This window comes from Ovis aries, chromosome 11, assembly GCF_016772045.2.
Source record: "Ovis aries strain OAR_USU_Benz2616 breed Rambouillet chromosome 11, ARS-UI_Ramb_v3.0, whole genome shotgun sequence".
Lineage (NCBI taxonomy): Eukaryota > Metazoa > Chordata > Mammalia > Artiodactyla > Bovidae > Ovis > Ovis aries.
In genome coordinates, this window is record NC_056064.1 from 14,857,065 (window position 1) to 14,871,824 (window position 14,760).

General features: G+C 40.1%; 1 protein-coding gene across 5 annotated transcripts in view; it reads left to right on the forward strand.

Moving 5' to 3' along the window:
- Positions 1-14,760, forward strand: part of CCT6B (chaperonin containing TCP1 subunit 6B) — a 45,548-nt gene that overhangs the window by 19,835 nt on the left and 10,953 nt on the right. For all 5 annotated transcript variants that reach the window (XM_004012466.6, XM_060394792.1, XM_042255421.2 and 2 more), the window contains 6 exons: positions 2,536-2,618; positions 3,127-3,223; positions 3,747-3,894; positions 10,751-10,884; positions 12,625-12,727; positions 14,638-14,710. In XM_004012466.6, coding sequence (XP_004012515.1) covers positions 2,536-2,618; positions 3,127-3,223; positions 3,747-3,894; positions 10,751-10,884; positions 12,625-12,727; positions 14,638-14,710 — 638 coding nt within the window. The remainder of the gene's footprint in view (positions 1-2,535; positions 2,619-3,126; positions 3,224-3,746; positions 3,895-10,750; positions 10,885-12,624; positions 12,728-14,637; positions 14,711-14,760) is intronic.

Consider the following 14,760-nt stretch of genomic DNA (forward strand, 5'->3'; position numbering starts at 1 on the left):
TATCATTTCTGTTCTTTATTGTGTCCATCTTTGCATGAAATGTCCCCTTGGTATCTCTAATTTTCTTGAAGAGATCTCTAGTCTTTCCCATTCTATTGTTTTCCTCTATTTCTTTGTATTGATCATTGAGGAAGGCTTATCTCTCCTTGCTATTCCTTGGAACTCTGCATTCAAATGGGTATATCTTTCCTTTTCTCCTTTGCTTTTCACTTCTTTTCTTTTTTTCAGCTATTTGTAAGTCCTCCTCAGACAACCATTTTGCCTTTTTGCATGTTCTCCTTGGGGATGGTCTTGATCACTGCCTCCTTGTACAATGTCATGAACCTCTGTCCATAGTTCATCAGGCACTCTGTCTATCAGATCTAATTCCTTGAATCTGTCTGTCACTTCCACTGTATAATTGTAAGGGATTTGATTTAGGCCATACCTGAATGTTCTAGTGGTGTTCCCCACTTTCTTCAATTTAAGTCTGAATGTGGCAATAAGGTCATGATCTGAGCCACAGTCAACTCCTGGTCTTGTTTTGCTGACTGTACAGAGCTTCTCCATCTTTGGCTGCAAAGAATATGATCAGTCTGATTTTGCTATTGACCTTCTGGTGATATCCATGTGTAGAGTCTTCTCTTGTGTTGTTGGAAGAGGGTGTTTGCTATGACCAGTGTGTTCTCTTGGCAGAACCCTGTCAGCCTTTGCCCTGCTTCATTCTGTACTCCAAGGGCAAATTTGCCTGTTAGTCCAGGTGTTTCTTGACTTCCTACTTTTGCATTCCAGTCCCCTATAATGAAAAGGACATCTTTTTTGGGTGTTAGTTCTAGAAGGTCTTGTAGGTCTCCACAGAACCATTCAACTTCAGCTTCTTCAGCAACTGGTTGGGGCATAGACTTGGATTACTGTGATATTGAATGGTTTGCCTCAGAAATGAACAGAGATCATCCTGTTGTTTTTGAGATTGCATCCAAGTACTGCATTTTGGACTCTTCTGTTAACTATGAGGGCTACTCCATTTCTTATATGGGATTCTTGCCCACGGTAGTAGATATCATGGTCATCTGAGTTACAGTCACTCATTTCAGTCCATTTTAGTTCACTCATTCCTATAAAGTCAATGTTCTCTCTTGCTTGGACCTAACATTCCAGGTTCCTATGCAACACTGCTCTTTACAGTATCGGACTTTACTTCCATCCCAAGTCACATCCACAGCTGGGTGGTGTTTTTGCTTTGGCTCCGTCAATTCATTCTTTCTTGAGTTATTTCTCCACTGATCTCCAGTAGCCTATTGGACTCCTACCGACCCGGGGAGTTCATCTTTCAGTGTCTTATCTTTTTGGCTTTTCATACTGTTCATGCAGTTGTCATGGCAAGAATACTGAAATGGTTTGCCATTCCCTTCTCCAGTAGACCACGTTTTGTCAGAACTCTCCACTATGACCCATCCGTCTTGGGTGGCCCTATATGGCATGGCTCATAGTTCATTGAGTTAGACAAGGCTGTGGTCCATGTGATCAGTTTGGTCAGTTTTCTGTGATTGTGGTTTTCATTCTGCCCTGTGATGGAGAAGGATGGAAGATTCCTGATGGGAGAGACTGACTGAAGGGGAAACTGGGTCTTATTCTGATGGGCGGGGCCATTCTCGGTAAATCTTTAATTCAATATCTGTTGATGGGCGGGGCTGTGTTCCCTCCCTGAGGCCAAACTATGGTGGAGGTAATAAAGATAATGGTAATGAAGGTAAATCTCCTTCAAAAGATCTGGTGGAGGCTTTGCTGCACTCCCCGACCCCGACCCTGCAGTAGACCACCCATCCCTCTGCTGGTGACTCCTGGACACTCCGGGCAAGTCTCAGTCAGTCTCTTGTGGGGTCATTGCTCCTTTCTCCTGGGTTCTGGTGCACACAAGGTTTTGTTTGTGCCCTCCTAGAGTCTTTATCCCCAGTCCTGTGTAAGTTCTGCCAGCTCTATGGTGGGGTTAATGGTGATCTCTTCCAAGAGTGTTTATGCCATACCCAGGTCTGCTGCACCCAGAGCCCCTGCCCCTGCGGCAGGCCACTGCTGCCCTGTACCCCTGCAGGAGACACTCAAACACTCAGAGGCAGGCTCAGTCTCTGTGGGGTCTCCTGGTGTGCACAGAGGTTTTATTTGAGCCCTCAGAGCATCTCTGGTGGGTATGGTGTTTGATTCTAAATGTGATTTTGCCCTTCCTATCATCTTGCTGGGGCTTCGCCTTTGCCCTTGGGCGTGGGGTATCTTCTTTTGGGGGGATCCCACATTCTCCTGTTGATGGTTGTTCAGCAGCGAGTTGTAATTTTGGAGTTCTCGCCGGAGAAGATGAGTGCACGTCCTTCTGCTCCACTATCTTTTTTCCCACAGTATAATTTTAACTTATAATATGATAAGTATTATAGATACAGACCACATAAACGAAAGCTCTTTGGGTTCTTAGTAATTTTTAATATTGTGAAGCAGTGTTGAGACCAAAAACTTTGAGAACTATTGGCTTAAAACATGCTTATAACTTTTATGCTAATTTGATTATAGGGAATTGATCCATTTTCCTTAGATGCTCTTGCAAAACATGGCATTTTAGCTCTTCGTAGAGCAAAAAGAAGAAACATGGAAAGGTAAGCTTGCTGATAATTATGTATCTTAAGTTTTTTTATAGATTAAATTGAAATTATCCGGTGTATTCCTTTTAGCTTTTATGTCAGTGTTGTTGAAAAAAAAGTAACATTCACTTCAGTTCAGTGGCTCAGTCGTGTCTGACTCTTTTTGACCCCATGGACTGCAGCATGCCAGGCCTCCCTGTCCATCACCAACTCCTGGAGTTTACCCAAACTCATGTCCATTGAGTCAGTGATGCCATCCAAGCATCAAATAGTAGCATACACATTTCAAATTTTGTTCATAATTTCAGTAAATAATGGAAGTGTTCAAAATCAAGGTTGTTAATACATCTCAACTTTTTCTCATGAGATCCTCAGAAGGTTTTCATTTTCTTAAAACATATTTGAAAATAATACAATATAATGACAATGCAGTCTTCTGTGTTAGATTATCTTTTTCAGCTTTAACAAATTAGTCTGTATATTTTTCATAACCAAAGCTATGGTGTCATATATGTAATTTCAGACTCTCTCTTGCTTGTGGTGGAGTGGCTGTGAATTCTGTTGAAGACCTCAGTATAGATTGCTTGGGACATGCTGGTCTTGTATATGAGTATACATTAGTGAGTATTTCTGTGGGCAGTGGTTATAATGTGAACAGGAAACTTAAAAAAAAACCTAAACTTTTAAATTCACATTTTATTTAATGAGAATCCACAGGATAGATTTTACAGTTTATCTTTCTAAATGTTTCTTAATAGTTCAGATATAACTTAACTGCTTTAACACATATTTGGTTAATGCTATGTGATGTGCTCAGTTGCTTCAGTTGTGTCCGACTCTTTGTGACCCTGTGGACCTCAGCCTGCCAGGCTCCAATGTCCATGGGATTCTCTAGGAATACTGAAGTGGGTTGCCATGCCTTCCTCCAGGGGATCTTCCCAACCCAGGGATTGGACCCATGCTTCCTGCGACTCTTGCATTGCAGGCAGATTCTTTACCTGCTGAGCCATCAGGGAAGCCCACATTTAGTTATACTTGATAAGAAAAATTCATACAAAGTTTGGATTCTGATAGTATCAGCTAGGTCTTGATTTCATAATGGCTTTAAGTATTAAAGTTATATCTCCTTATATTACCTTTTAGGGTGAGGAAAAGTACACTTTTATTGAGGACTGCATTAACCCTCGCTCTGTCACCTTGTTGGTTAAGGGACCAAATAAGCATACTCTCACACAAATCAAGGATGCTGTAAGGGATGGACTTCGTGCCATCAAAAATGCCATTGAAGATGGTAAGCTCTTTTTTGTGATAGATACGAACCTCACATATTTTTAAAGTAGTAATCTATTATGGGATGCATAGTATTTTAAAAGATATGAATGATTCAGTTCAGTTCAGTTCAGTCGCTCAGTCGAGTCTGACTCTTTGCGACCCCATGAATCGCAGCACGCCAGGCCTCCCTGTCCATCACCAACTCCCGGAGTTCATTCAAACTCACGTCTATCGAGTCGGTGATGCCATCCAGCCATCTCATCCTCTGTCGTCCCCTTCTCCTCCTGCCCCCAATCCCTCCCAGCGTCAGTCTTTTCCAATGAGTCAGCTCTTTGCATGAGGTGGCCGAAGTATTGGAGTTTCAGCTTTAGCATCATTCCTTCCAAAGAACACCCAGGACTAATCTCCTTTAGAATGGACTGGTTGGATCTCTTTGCAGTCCAAGGGACTCTCAAGAGTCTTCTCCAACACCACAGTTCAAAAGCATCAATTCTTTGGCGCTCAGCTTTCTTCACAGTCCAACTCTCACATCCATACATGACTACTGGAAAAACCATAGCCTTCACTAGACAGACCTTAGGTGGCAAAGTAATGTCTCTGCTTTTGAATTCTCTTATTTCACTTCAGACTGTTTATAGTGAAGTTTTCTCCTTCGGGATAGTCTTTTCTATAGTTCATTTAATTAAAAAGATGTTTTTTTTGACTGTGCTGGGTCTTTGTCTAGTTGTAGCGAGCAGGGGTGGTACACTGTGGTGCACGGGGCTTCTCATTGTGTTGGCCTCTCCTGTTGTGGAACACAGGCTGTAGGTGCACAGGTTCAGTAGTTGTGGCACATGGACCCTAGAGCTTGCAGGCTGCAGTAGTTGTGGCTCAGCAGTTGCGGCTCACGGGCTCTAGAGCACGGACTCAGTGGTGTATGGATTTAGTTGCTTCGAAGCTTGTGGAATCTTTCCCGGCCAGGGTTGGAATCCATGTCCCCTGCATTGGCAGGCAGATTCTTATCCACTGGACCACCAGGGATGTACTGAAATATTCTTAATAGTATGCTGCCTTTTTAATTAACTTCTATTTATTAAATGAAAAAACTGATTTAATATTGTAGTATCATTTTTTATTTTTAGAAATTTATTTTTAAAATCATGAAAATGCTTTTACCGCTTAGGACCCATTCCATTTCCTCATTGCAGTATAATTTTAAGGAAGATTAGGAAAGAATATTTATTGATAATTTATTACCAGCTTCCTTCTAAAAGGAGTTAGGGTTAGATAATTCAATAACATACTATGTAAGTGAGAATAGGAAACCCATCATGAAAAAATGCTCAACATCATTATTCATTAGGGAAATGAAAATCAAGACCACCAAGAGATACTGTTTCATGGTGACTAAGATGGCAGTAATCAAAAACCTGGACAATAATGATGAAAATATGGAGAAATTGGAACCTTTATACATTGCTGGTGGAAACTGTTGAAAAACAGGCAGTTCCTCAAAGATTAAATATAGTTAGTCTGTGACCAGCACATCAGCTCTTAGGTGTGCATACAAGTAAGGTAAAAATGTATGTGCACACCAAAAATACACATGAATGTTCATAGTAGCCAGCCAGTGGAAACAATCCGAATATCCATTAGCTGATGAATAGATAAATAAAATGTGGTATGTCTATACAATGGAGTATTATAAAGGAATAAATACTGATATATGCTACAATATTGGTGACCTTGAAAACATTCTATAAGGTAAAAGAATCTAGGCACGAAAGTCTGTGTGTTATATGATTCCAGAAAAGGCAAGGCCATAAAAGGTAGATTAGTAGTTGTGATTGTCAGGGGCTGGGGGAAGAGGAAATAGGGGATGATTGCTAGTGGGTACAGGGTACTTTTAGGAAAGTATTTTGGGATTAGAATGGAGATGGTTGCAGAGTCATGTGAATATACTGGAAACTACTGGGAAGTACACTTTTTTTTTGGCTGCATAGCATGGAATCTGGGATTCCCTAACCAGGGATTGGGCCCACGGCCCCTGTGGCGGAAGTGTAGAGTCTTAACCACTGCACCAGTGTAAAAGGCTGAATTTTACGGTATGTGAATTGTATCTCAAAAAAATAGAGTAACTCTATAAACAATATATCAGATTTGTCTGATAAGCAAAAGCATAAATGTGAAATAATGGTAGAACAGAAGCTGAGATGGAAAATTAGAACCTGGGAAAATAGAATATGGATATAGCAAACATAATAGTCACTGTAATATTTAATCTGCCAGAACATAGAGATACAATCAGCTCCATAGTTTTCATTATTGAAAAGGAGAAATCACAGCAGTTCCTAAATTGAAAAAATATGGGAGTTGGTATGAGAGTCTACTTCTTATAGTAACTTTTGATGAAAGCTAGTAGTATTTTTTAAAGAAGATAAACATATGATTCAGCATGAAGGCTTTGGTAGTTCAACCTGGTTCTTAGGCTTTAGAATACAAAGAAAAATGGACTATTAAAAAAAATCACTTCAACCTCTTAGTTTTTTAAGAAATAATTTATCTAGGTAATTGACATATTATGAACTACACGTTTAAAGTATACATACAGCCATGAAACAGTCCCTTCAGTCAAGATAATGAATATATTTATCACCCTGAAAAGTTACCCCGTTGCCCCTTGGTAATCCTTCCTTCCTCCTCTGCCTGTGTCACCCTGCCCGTAGGCAGCTTCCTGGGCGCAACAGGAAGTCAGCCTTTTGTTGCTATAGATTAGTTTGCATTTTTTAGAATCTTGTATGAGTGGAATAATACACTATGTATTCTGTTTTTTTTGCTTGGCTTCTTTTACTCAACATAATTATTGTAAATTAATTAATGTTATTATATTGATCAGGGCTCATTCATTTTATTGCTAGATAGTATTCCATTACATTAATATACTACAGTTTATTTCATCAAATTCACCTATTGATGAACATTTGGTTGTTTACAGTTCTTGGCTATAGCAAATAAAGTTGTTATGAACATTTGTGTACAAGTCTTTGTATGGACATATGCTCGATGGACATGAGTTTGGGTGAACTCCGGGAGTTGGTGATGGACAGGGAGGCCTGGTGTGCTGCAGTTCATGGGGTCGCAAAGAGTCGGACACGACTGAGCGACTGAACTGATGCTTTCATTTGCCTTGGGTAAATGGCTAGGAAAGCAATGCTGTGTTTTAACTTTTTAGAAATTGCTCAACTGTTTTGTCATGTACTATTTTACATTCCTGTTGGTTGTTCTGCATTCTTACCAATAGTACTGGGTATGGTCAGTCATGTTAACTTTAGCCATTCTAAAATTAAAAAAATGAAACTGTAATTTTAATTTGCATTTTCTTAATGATCATTGATGTTAAGCATCTTTTCATGTGCTTACTTGCTATCCATATCTTAGGTGAAGTTTCTGTTCAGATCTTTTGCCCTTTTAAAAATTGGGTTGTTTGTTCTCTTATTGTTGAGCTTGAGAGTTCTTTATATATTCTGGATACAAATACCTTTTCAGATATGTGATCTCTAAATATTTTCTGCTACTCTGTAGTTTGTTCTGTTATTCTCGTAACAGTGTATTTCAAAAAGAATTCTTAATTTTGATGAAGTATAATTTATCAGTTTTCCTTTCATGGATTATGCTTTTGGGTGATATCTAAAAAATCTTATATCTACCCAAGGTCGCAACATTTTTCTTTTAGAACTGTCAGTCTTCGGTTTGTGCAGTCTCTACCACCATCTATCACAGAACATCTTTCATCTTGCAAAACTGAAACTCTGTACCTGCAATAACTTTCCATTCTCTTCTCCCCCGACCCCCGGAGACCACCATTCTACATTCTGTCTTTATGAATCTGACTGTTCTATGTACTTGATATGAATGGAATCATACAGTTTTTGTCCTTTTGTCAATGGCTATTTTGCTGAGTATAATGTCTTCAGGGTTCATCCATGTTATATTATTAGCATGTTTCAAAATTTCCTTCCTTTTAAGGCTGAATAATATTCTATTAGATATATACCACATTTTATTTATCCATTCTTTGTTTTTTTCTTGGCCACAGCTTGTGACTTGAGGGATCTTAGTTCCCTAACAGGGACTGAACCCGTGACCAAAGTCCTACCCACTGGACTGCCAGGGAATTCCCTACCCCTCATCTGCATTGGCAGGCAGACTTCACCACTGAGCCGCCAGGGAAGCCCTGGAGTTTTCTTCATGGGAGGATTCTAACCACAAATTCAGTCTCTTTTATGGTTACAGGACTGTTCAGGTTGTCTGGTTTTCTTGAGTGAGCTTTAGTACTTTGTGCCCTTCAAGAAATGTGTCCACTTCATCTAAGTTAAGATCATACTGCCCTGAACTAATCTGATTTGCTGCCTATTTGTAGTAGATAAAGTTATATTGGAACATAGATGCCCCCGTTTGCTATGTATTGTCTGTGACTTTGTGCTATGCTGGCAGAATCGAATAGTTGCAGAAGAGATGGCATGGCCTACAGAGCCTAAAATATTCATTACCTGCCCTTTTGCAGAAAGTTTGCTAACCCCTGATCTTTGTTTTCAAATTTACTGGCATTAAGTTGTTTGTAATATTACTTTATTATCCCTTTAATATCTGTAGAATCTGTAGTGACAGATTTCTGCACTGTTCTCGTTTCATTTCATGGATCATTTTTATTTCATTGATTTCCACTTTGATCTTTACTATTTTCCTTCTTCTGCTTACATTAGTTTTCATTTGTTCTTCATTGGTTTGAGACCTTTGTGCTTTTCTAATATGGGTGTTTAGTGATGTAAATTTCTCTTCAGTTACTGCTTTAGTAACTTCCCACACTTATTGGTATGTTGTGTTTTTACAGGAGAATGGGATCTGGGAAGTTTTCAAAGCTATTGGTAATGTTCTGTTTCTAAAACTGGGTGGTAGGTACATGGGTACATTTATTTGTATATTTATTCTTTATATCTTATACATGTAAATACTCTTGTGTTTATTCAGTATTTAACAAGGAGCTTTTAGAAAGTGTGAATGGGAGGTGAGGCTCTAATTACCTTGTGGGTAGACAATTCTCTTGAGCAGTTATGTTGTACAATGAAGCAGAGAAAGGGGGTTGTAATTAAAGAATGATGTAGGATAAAAGGAGAGATTCTCTTTGTGTTTATTACTTTAAACATGGATGATTCCAAAGCAAGTTTACTAATTCAAAGAAGAGTAAATAAACTTTATAAAACCATACCAGCAGGTGTAAGAGTTATATCCTCAATTGAAAATTGATGTGTTTAACCAGAGCTTTTGCCTTAGAATAATAACACCTAATTTTTTTCTCAAACAGTTTGGGTCTGCTTGTACAAGGAAGCAAATACTTCCTTGAGTTCTGAGAATTGCATACCAAAAACTATGGCCAGTTTATGTTGGCCTAGCTTTTTTTTTCAAATCAAATGCTTTTATTAGTTGTCTGCAACAATAAATTTTAAGTAGCTACATTTTAAGTGTAGTTATAAAGGAGAAGGATGAAGGTATGTCTGCTTTTATAAACAATGAAATAAGCTGTTTGTAGCCAGCTGTTACCTGTTCAATTCAGTCCAGTCACTCAGTTGTGTCCGACTCTTTGCGACCCCATGAACTGCAGCATGCCAGGCCTCCCTGTCCATCACCAACTCCTGGAGTTTATTCTGACTCAAATCCATTGAGTCGGTGATGCCATCTAACCATCTCATCCTCTGTCGTCCCCTTCTCCTCCTGCCTTCCATCTTTCCCATCATCAGGGTCTTTTCCAATGAGTCAGTTTTTCTAATCAGGTAGCCAAAGTAGTGGAGCTTCAGCTTCAGCATCAGTCCTTCCAATGAATATTCAGGACTGACTTCCTTTAGAATTGACTGGTTGAATCTCCTTGCAGTCCCAGGGACTCTCAAGAGTCTTCTCCAACACCACAGTTCAAAAGCATCAAGTCTTTGGCGCTCAACTTTCTTTATAGTCCAACTCTCACATCGATACATGACCGCTGGAAAAACCATAGCTTTGACTAGATGGACGTTTGTTGGCAAAGTAATCTCTCTGTTTTTTAATATGCTGTCTACGTTGGTCATAACTTTTCTTCCAAGGAGTAAGCGTCTTTTAATTTCATGGCTGCAATCACCATCTGCAGTGATTTTGGAGCCCCCCAAAATAAAGTCTGACACTGTTTCCACTGTTTCCCCATCTATTTGCCATGAAGTGATGGGACCAGATGCCATGATCTTAGTTTTCTGAATGTTGAGCTTTAAGCCAGCTTTTTCCACTCTCCTCTTTCACTTTCATCAAGAGGCTCTTTAGTTCTTCGTTACTTTCTGCCATAAGAGTGGTGTCATCTGCCTGTCTGAGGTTACTGATATTTCTCCTGGCAATCTTGATTCCAGCTTGTGCTTCATCAAGCCTGGCATTTCTCATGGTGTACTCTGCATATAAGTTAAATAAGCAGGGTGACAATATAGAGCCTTGATGTACTCCTTTCCTGATTTGGAACCAGTCTGTTGTTCCATGTCCAGTTCTAACTGTTGCTTCCTGGCCTGCATACAGATTTCTCAGGAGGCAGGTCAGGTGGTCTGGTATTACCATCTCTTGAAGAATTTCACAGTTCGTTGTCATCCACCCAGTCAAAGGCTTTGGCATAGCACATCTGTACTGTGCTTAATTATTTAATGATGTATAACTTTAGGATGTTTCGTAAGACATCTGAGTAATCACCGAGCTGTGTGACTTATTTTATTTCTCTCTGTATTTAAATACATTTTAGATGCAGGCAAGATAATAGACCATGAATATCTAGTTGCATTTTTCTCTGTTTCTTCTGTGTGGTATGTCTTGCCAATCATTTTTCCCCCCAATAGGTTGTGTTGTTCCAGGAGCAGGTGCCGTTGAAGTGGCAATAGCTGAAGCTCTAGTTACATACAAGCACACGATACAAGGAAGAGCTCGTCTCGGAGTCCAAGCTTTTGCTGATGCTTTACTCATTATCCCTAAGGTACAGCTATCCTAATGGCCAAAGAATAATTGGTTGGACATAAGATGTCTAATGAAATTACCCATATTAGGTATCACAGTAGAGTAGAAAGACAGGTGTTTGCTTGTATTTCCCTACATAGTTTTAGATGAAGCAGCGAAGTTTTTAGTATAACAGCTCTGAATACTTGTAGGAGTTTCAAGAAATGGCTAAATTGCTACTTTGCTTCTGTCTCTGAGCTCCAAAATTTGAAGTTAACTCCAGAAATTTCTTTCAAAAATAATTCATGATTAATCATAATGGAGAAGTTTAGAATGTAAAATTTAACTAGATTTTGAGTAGATCTTTATTTTGTTGGTGGTATCCAAAGTACGAGCACTTTAAATTATGGGAAGTGAGAACTTTTGGCTGTTTAGCACTTCTAAATACAGTACTAGAAAAGGAGATAAACCAGTTTTTTTTTTTTTTCTCCGTATCAACAGAAGGATGGAGAACTACCATTTTTTTCCCCTTTGCCTTAATCTGTTTGTGAACTACTTGGAAATACAGAAAACTATTTCAAATATACTATTAACATGACTTAAACCATCTTACTAAAATATTAGCAAAATCTCTTTGATAATTGCTTTAAAATTATTCATAATTTGTTGAATTTTTGTGAATTAGATATCCATAGTTTTCTTTCTCTGAAGAGGCAAAGTCAGTAGTAGTTGCTACACATTGGTAAATTTGAGTATACATTGAGTGGTACCTCTCTACTCACCTGCTGTTGGTTTAGGACCACTTGGGAGTGAACTTGGCCTGCATTGCAGGTATCACCATCTCTGTTGCTAGAAGTCATGACTCATGTGAACAAAGGGCACAGATATGTTACAAATAAGCAGATTTCCTTTAGCAAATGCTCAGGAAAAACCAGAAAACGTGTGGCTAGAGGGACCAAGCAAACGACAATACCTTCCTACTTCTTTCCATTAAAAAAAAAATCTTTTGCAAGGAGTTGTTATGGAGACGGACCCCGTCAAGGGCCCTTGCCTAGTCCTGGGAAACAAGTTGTCCGCGGAGACACATGCACTGACAAAGCAGAAGACTGCATTGGGAAGGAGTGGTCAAGCGGAGAGCAGAGTATGGGAACCCGGGAGACCTGCTCTTCCTCTTGACTCAGTCTCGGCTTTCTGGTGCTGGGGTTAGTTTCCAGGTTGTCTGCGGCCAGTCATCTTGCTTGTGCTCCTATTTGGTCCAGCCCAGGGCCCTTTCCTGGTGGGCGTGCACATCTCTCAGTCAAGATGGAGAGTTTCTGGGAGGTTGTCAGGACATATTGTGGGCTGATGTGGTCCCTCTTTTTGGCCCCTCCCAGAGTCTTCTGATTGGTCTTGGAGGCACCTTGTCAGTTGCCTGTTCTCTGTCGGGACCTCCTGTTGTGAAACAACTTATGCAAGTGGTTATTTTTATGCCTGTCCAGGGTGGCTGGTTTAGTCCTTAACAGAGGGAAATTAATTTAGCAGGCTGGGGTTGGGGAAACTCTAATGTCTTCAGAATTTAGTGTGATGTACATAGGGGAAATGTTGAAGTGAATATAGTAATTACTAGGTACACAAAATAATTAAATTTACATTAAGAATGAAATTCTTTGAAAGGTGATGATTACTACATTATGGGTGTGTTTTCACAAGACTGGAAAGCAGTGCCTTATGTTTTATCTGATATTCTAATATATATGAAGACATTCTATCCATATATTTATTATTATGTTTATTTGTACAGGTTCTTGCTCAGAATTCTGGTTATGACCTGCAGGAAACACTAGTAAAAGTTCAGGCTGAGCATTCAGATTCAAAACAACCTGTTGGCATAGATCTGAACACAGGTAAGACAGTGAGGAAAACTTAGCTGCTTCATAAAAAAGAGGTTATGCTACAGTGACCCAGAATTTATAGTAAGAGGGAGATGTGGAGGTTTGGATGACTTTTGTATATTAAAAAAAATTATATTTATTTATTTTTGGCTGTACTGGATCTTCATTGCTGTGAGTGCCTTTTTAATTTTTTTTCCCCCCTCTAGTTGTGAAGAGCAGGGGCTGCTCGCTTTTGGTGGTGCCTGGTCTTCTCATTGTAGTGGCTTCTCTTGTTGCAGAGCACAGGCCCTAGGGCTTTCAGTCTTCAGTAGCTGAAACACATGGGCTCAGTAGTTGGGGCTTCCAGGCTTGAGACCACAAACTCAACAGTATGACTCACAAGCTTAGCTGCTCTGAGGCATGTGAGATCTTCCCGGATGCAGGGAACCTGTATCTCCTGCATTGGCAGGCAGATTCTTTACCACTGAGCCACCAGGGAAGCCCTGACTTTTATATTTAAAGAATGGGTGCCTTTAGTTTACTTTTGAACTTCTTAAAAGCAGGTATTCATTTATTTAAGCAATAGTTATTGAGTGCTTGTATTTGACCAGGGATTCACACAGAACAAAAATAGATAAAAGTCCCTGCCCTTCTGAGCTTATGTTGCAGCAGGAAAAGATAGGCAGTAAATGATAACCTTAATAAGTAAGTACCTTTAACATTTTTAAAGGTAATAAATTATATGACAGAAATAAAGGAACAGTATAAGGATGATTGTGAATCCTAGAACAGAGCATGGGGAGGGTGTTTTAATTTAAAGAGAATGATCAGAGTAGCCTCAGTGAGAATGCCTATTGAACAAAGTCAAAGAAAATTAGGAAATTAGCTACGTGGGAACTAGGGAAAGAATGTCCTAGGCAGAGGGAATAGCCGGTGGGAGAGCCAGTGTCTGGTGTTTTTTGAGGAGGAGATGGGAGATGAGAGAGGTGATAGAAGGTCAGATCACAAGAGGATGTGTGGACCAGTGTGCAGTTTGACTTTCTGTGGTGGAACAGGGAGCAATTTTGAGCAGAGGTGTGACATGGCTTGAATGTATTTAAAAGGATCAGTCTTGCTATTCTGTGGTAAGGAGTCAACTGAACAACTGAAAGGAATTGCCATTGGCGTTGGCTGCTTTGGAGGACTGTGGAGCAGGTTGTGGCTAGAGGTCAGCGCTGAGTTCTGACAAGGCTAAGTTTGAGGTTATCTGTTGACTTTAAAATAGACAGTTGGATGTATAAGTTTGAAGCTCAGGAAGGTGGCCCAGATTGGAGATGAAAACTTGGGAGTCGTCAGAGAGTGTGTGTGTGTGTTTAACATTAGATCTTTTGTTTAATTTGGGTCTTGGTTGCACCACGTGAGATCTCTCATTGCGGCAGTCAGCCTTACTTGCTTCGTGGCAGGTGGGATCTTAGTTCTCCGACCAGGGATCAGATCCCTGTCACCTGCGAGGCAGATTCCTGTCCACTGGACCACCAGGGAAGCCCCAGAGTGTATGTGTTTCAAATCCAGTAGACTGGGTGAGACCACCTAGGGAGTGAGCATAGAGAGAGAAAAGAATCTAGGACTGAGCCTTGGGCACTCCAGCATCAGGAGCTCAGGAGGAAGAGGAAGAACCAGCAAAGCAGACAGTAAAGGAGCCACTAGTGCCGGGGAGAGACACCAGGCAGTGTGGCACCCTGCAAGACAAGTGAGGAAAGAGCAGTGAGGAGGCTGCAATTGGCTGTGCCAAGTGCTGCTGATGGATGAGGCCTGAGACTCGACCTTTGGGTTCGGCACCATGGAGGCCATCGGTGACCCTGACAATAGTAGTTCTGGCGGTATATGAGATATTGTTAGAATATATAGTCAGTATTAACAGAATATGTCAAGACTGTAGTATTGAAATTGTTTTTGCTTTGCAGGTGAGCCAATGGTAGCAGCAGATGCAGGAGTGTGGGATAACTATTGTGTGAAAAAACAACTTCTTCACTCTTGGTAAGTTTGTATTAATAAGAAGAGAAAGACTTTTAGGGACATAATTGTTA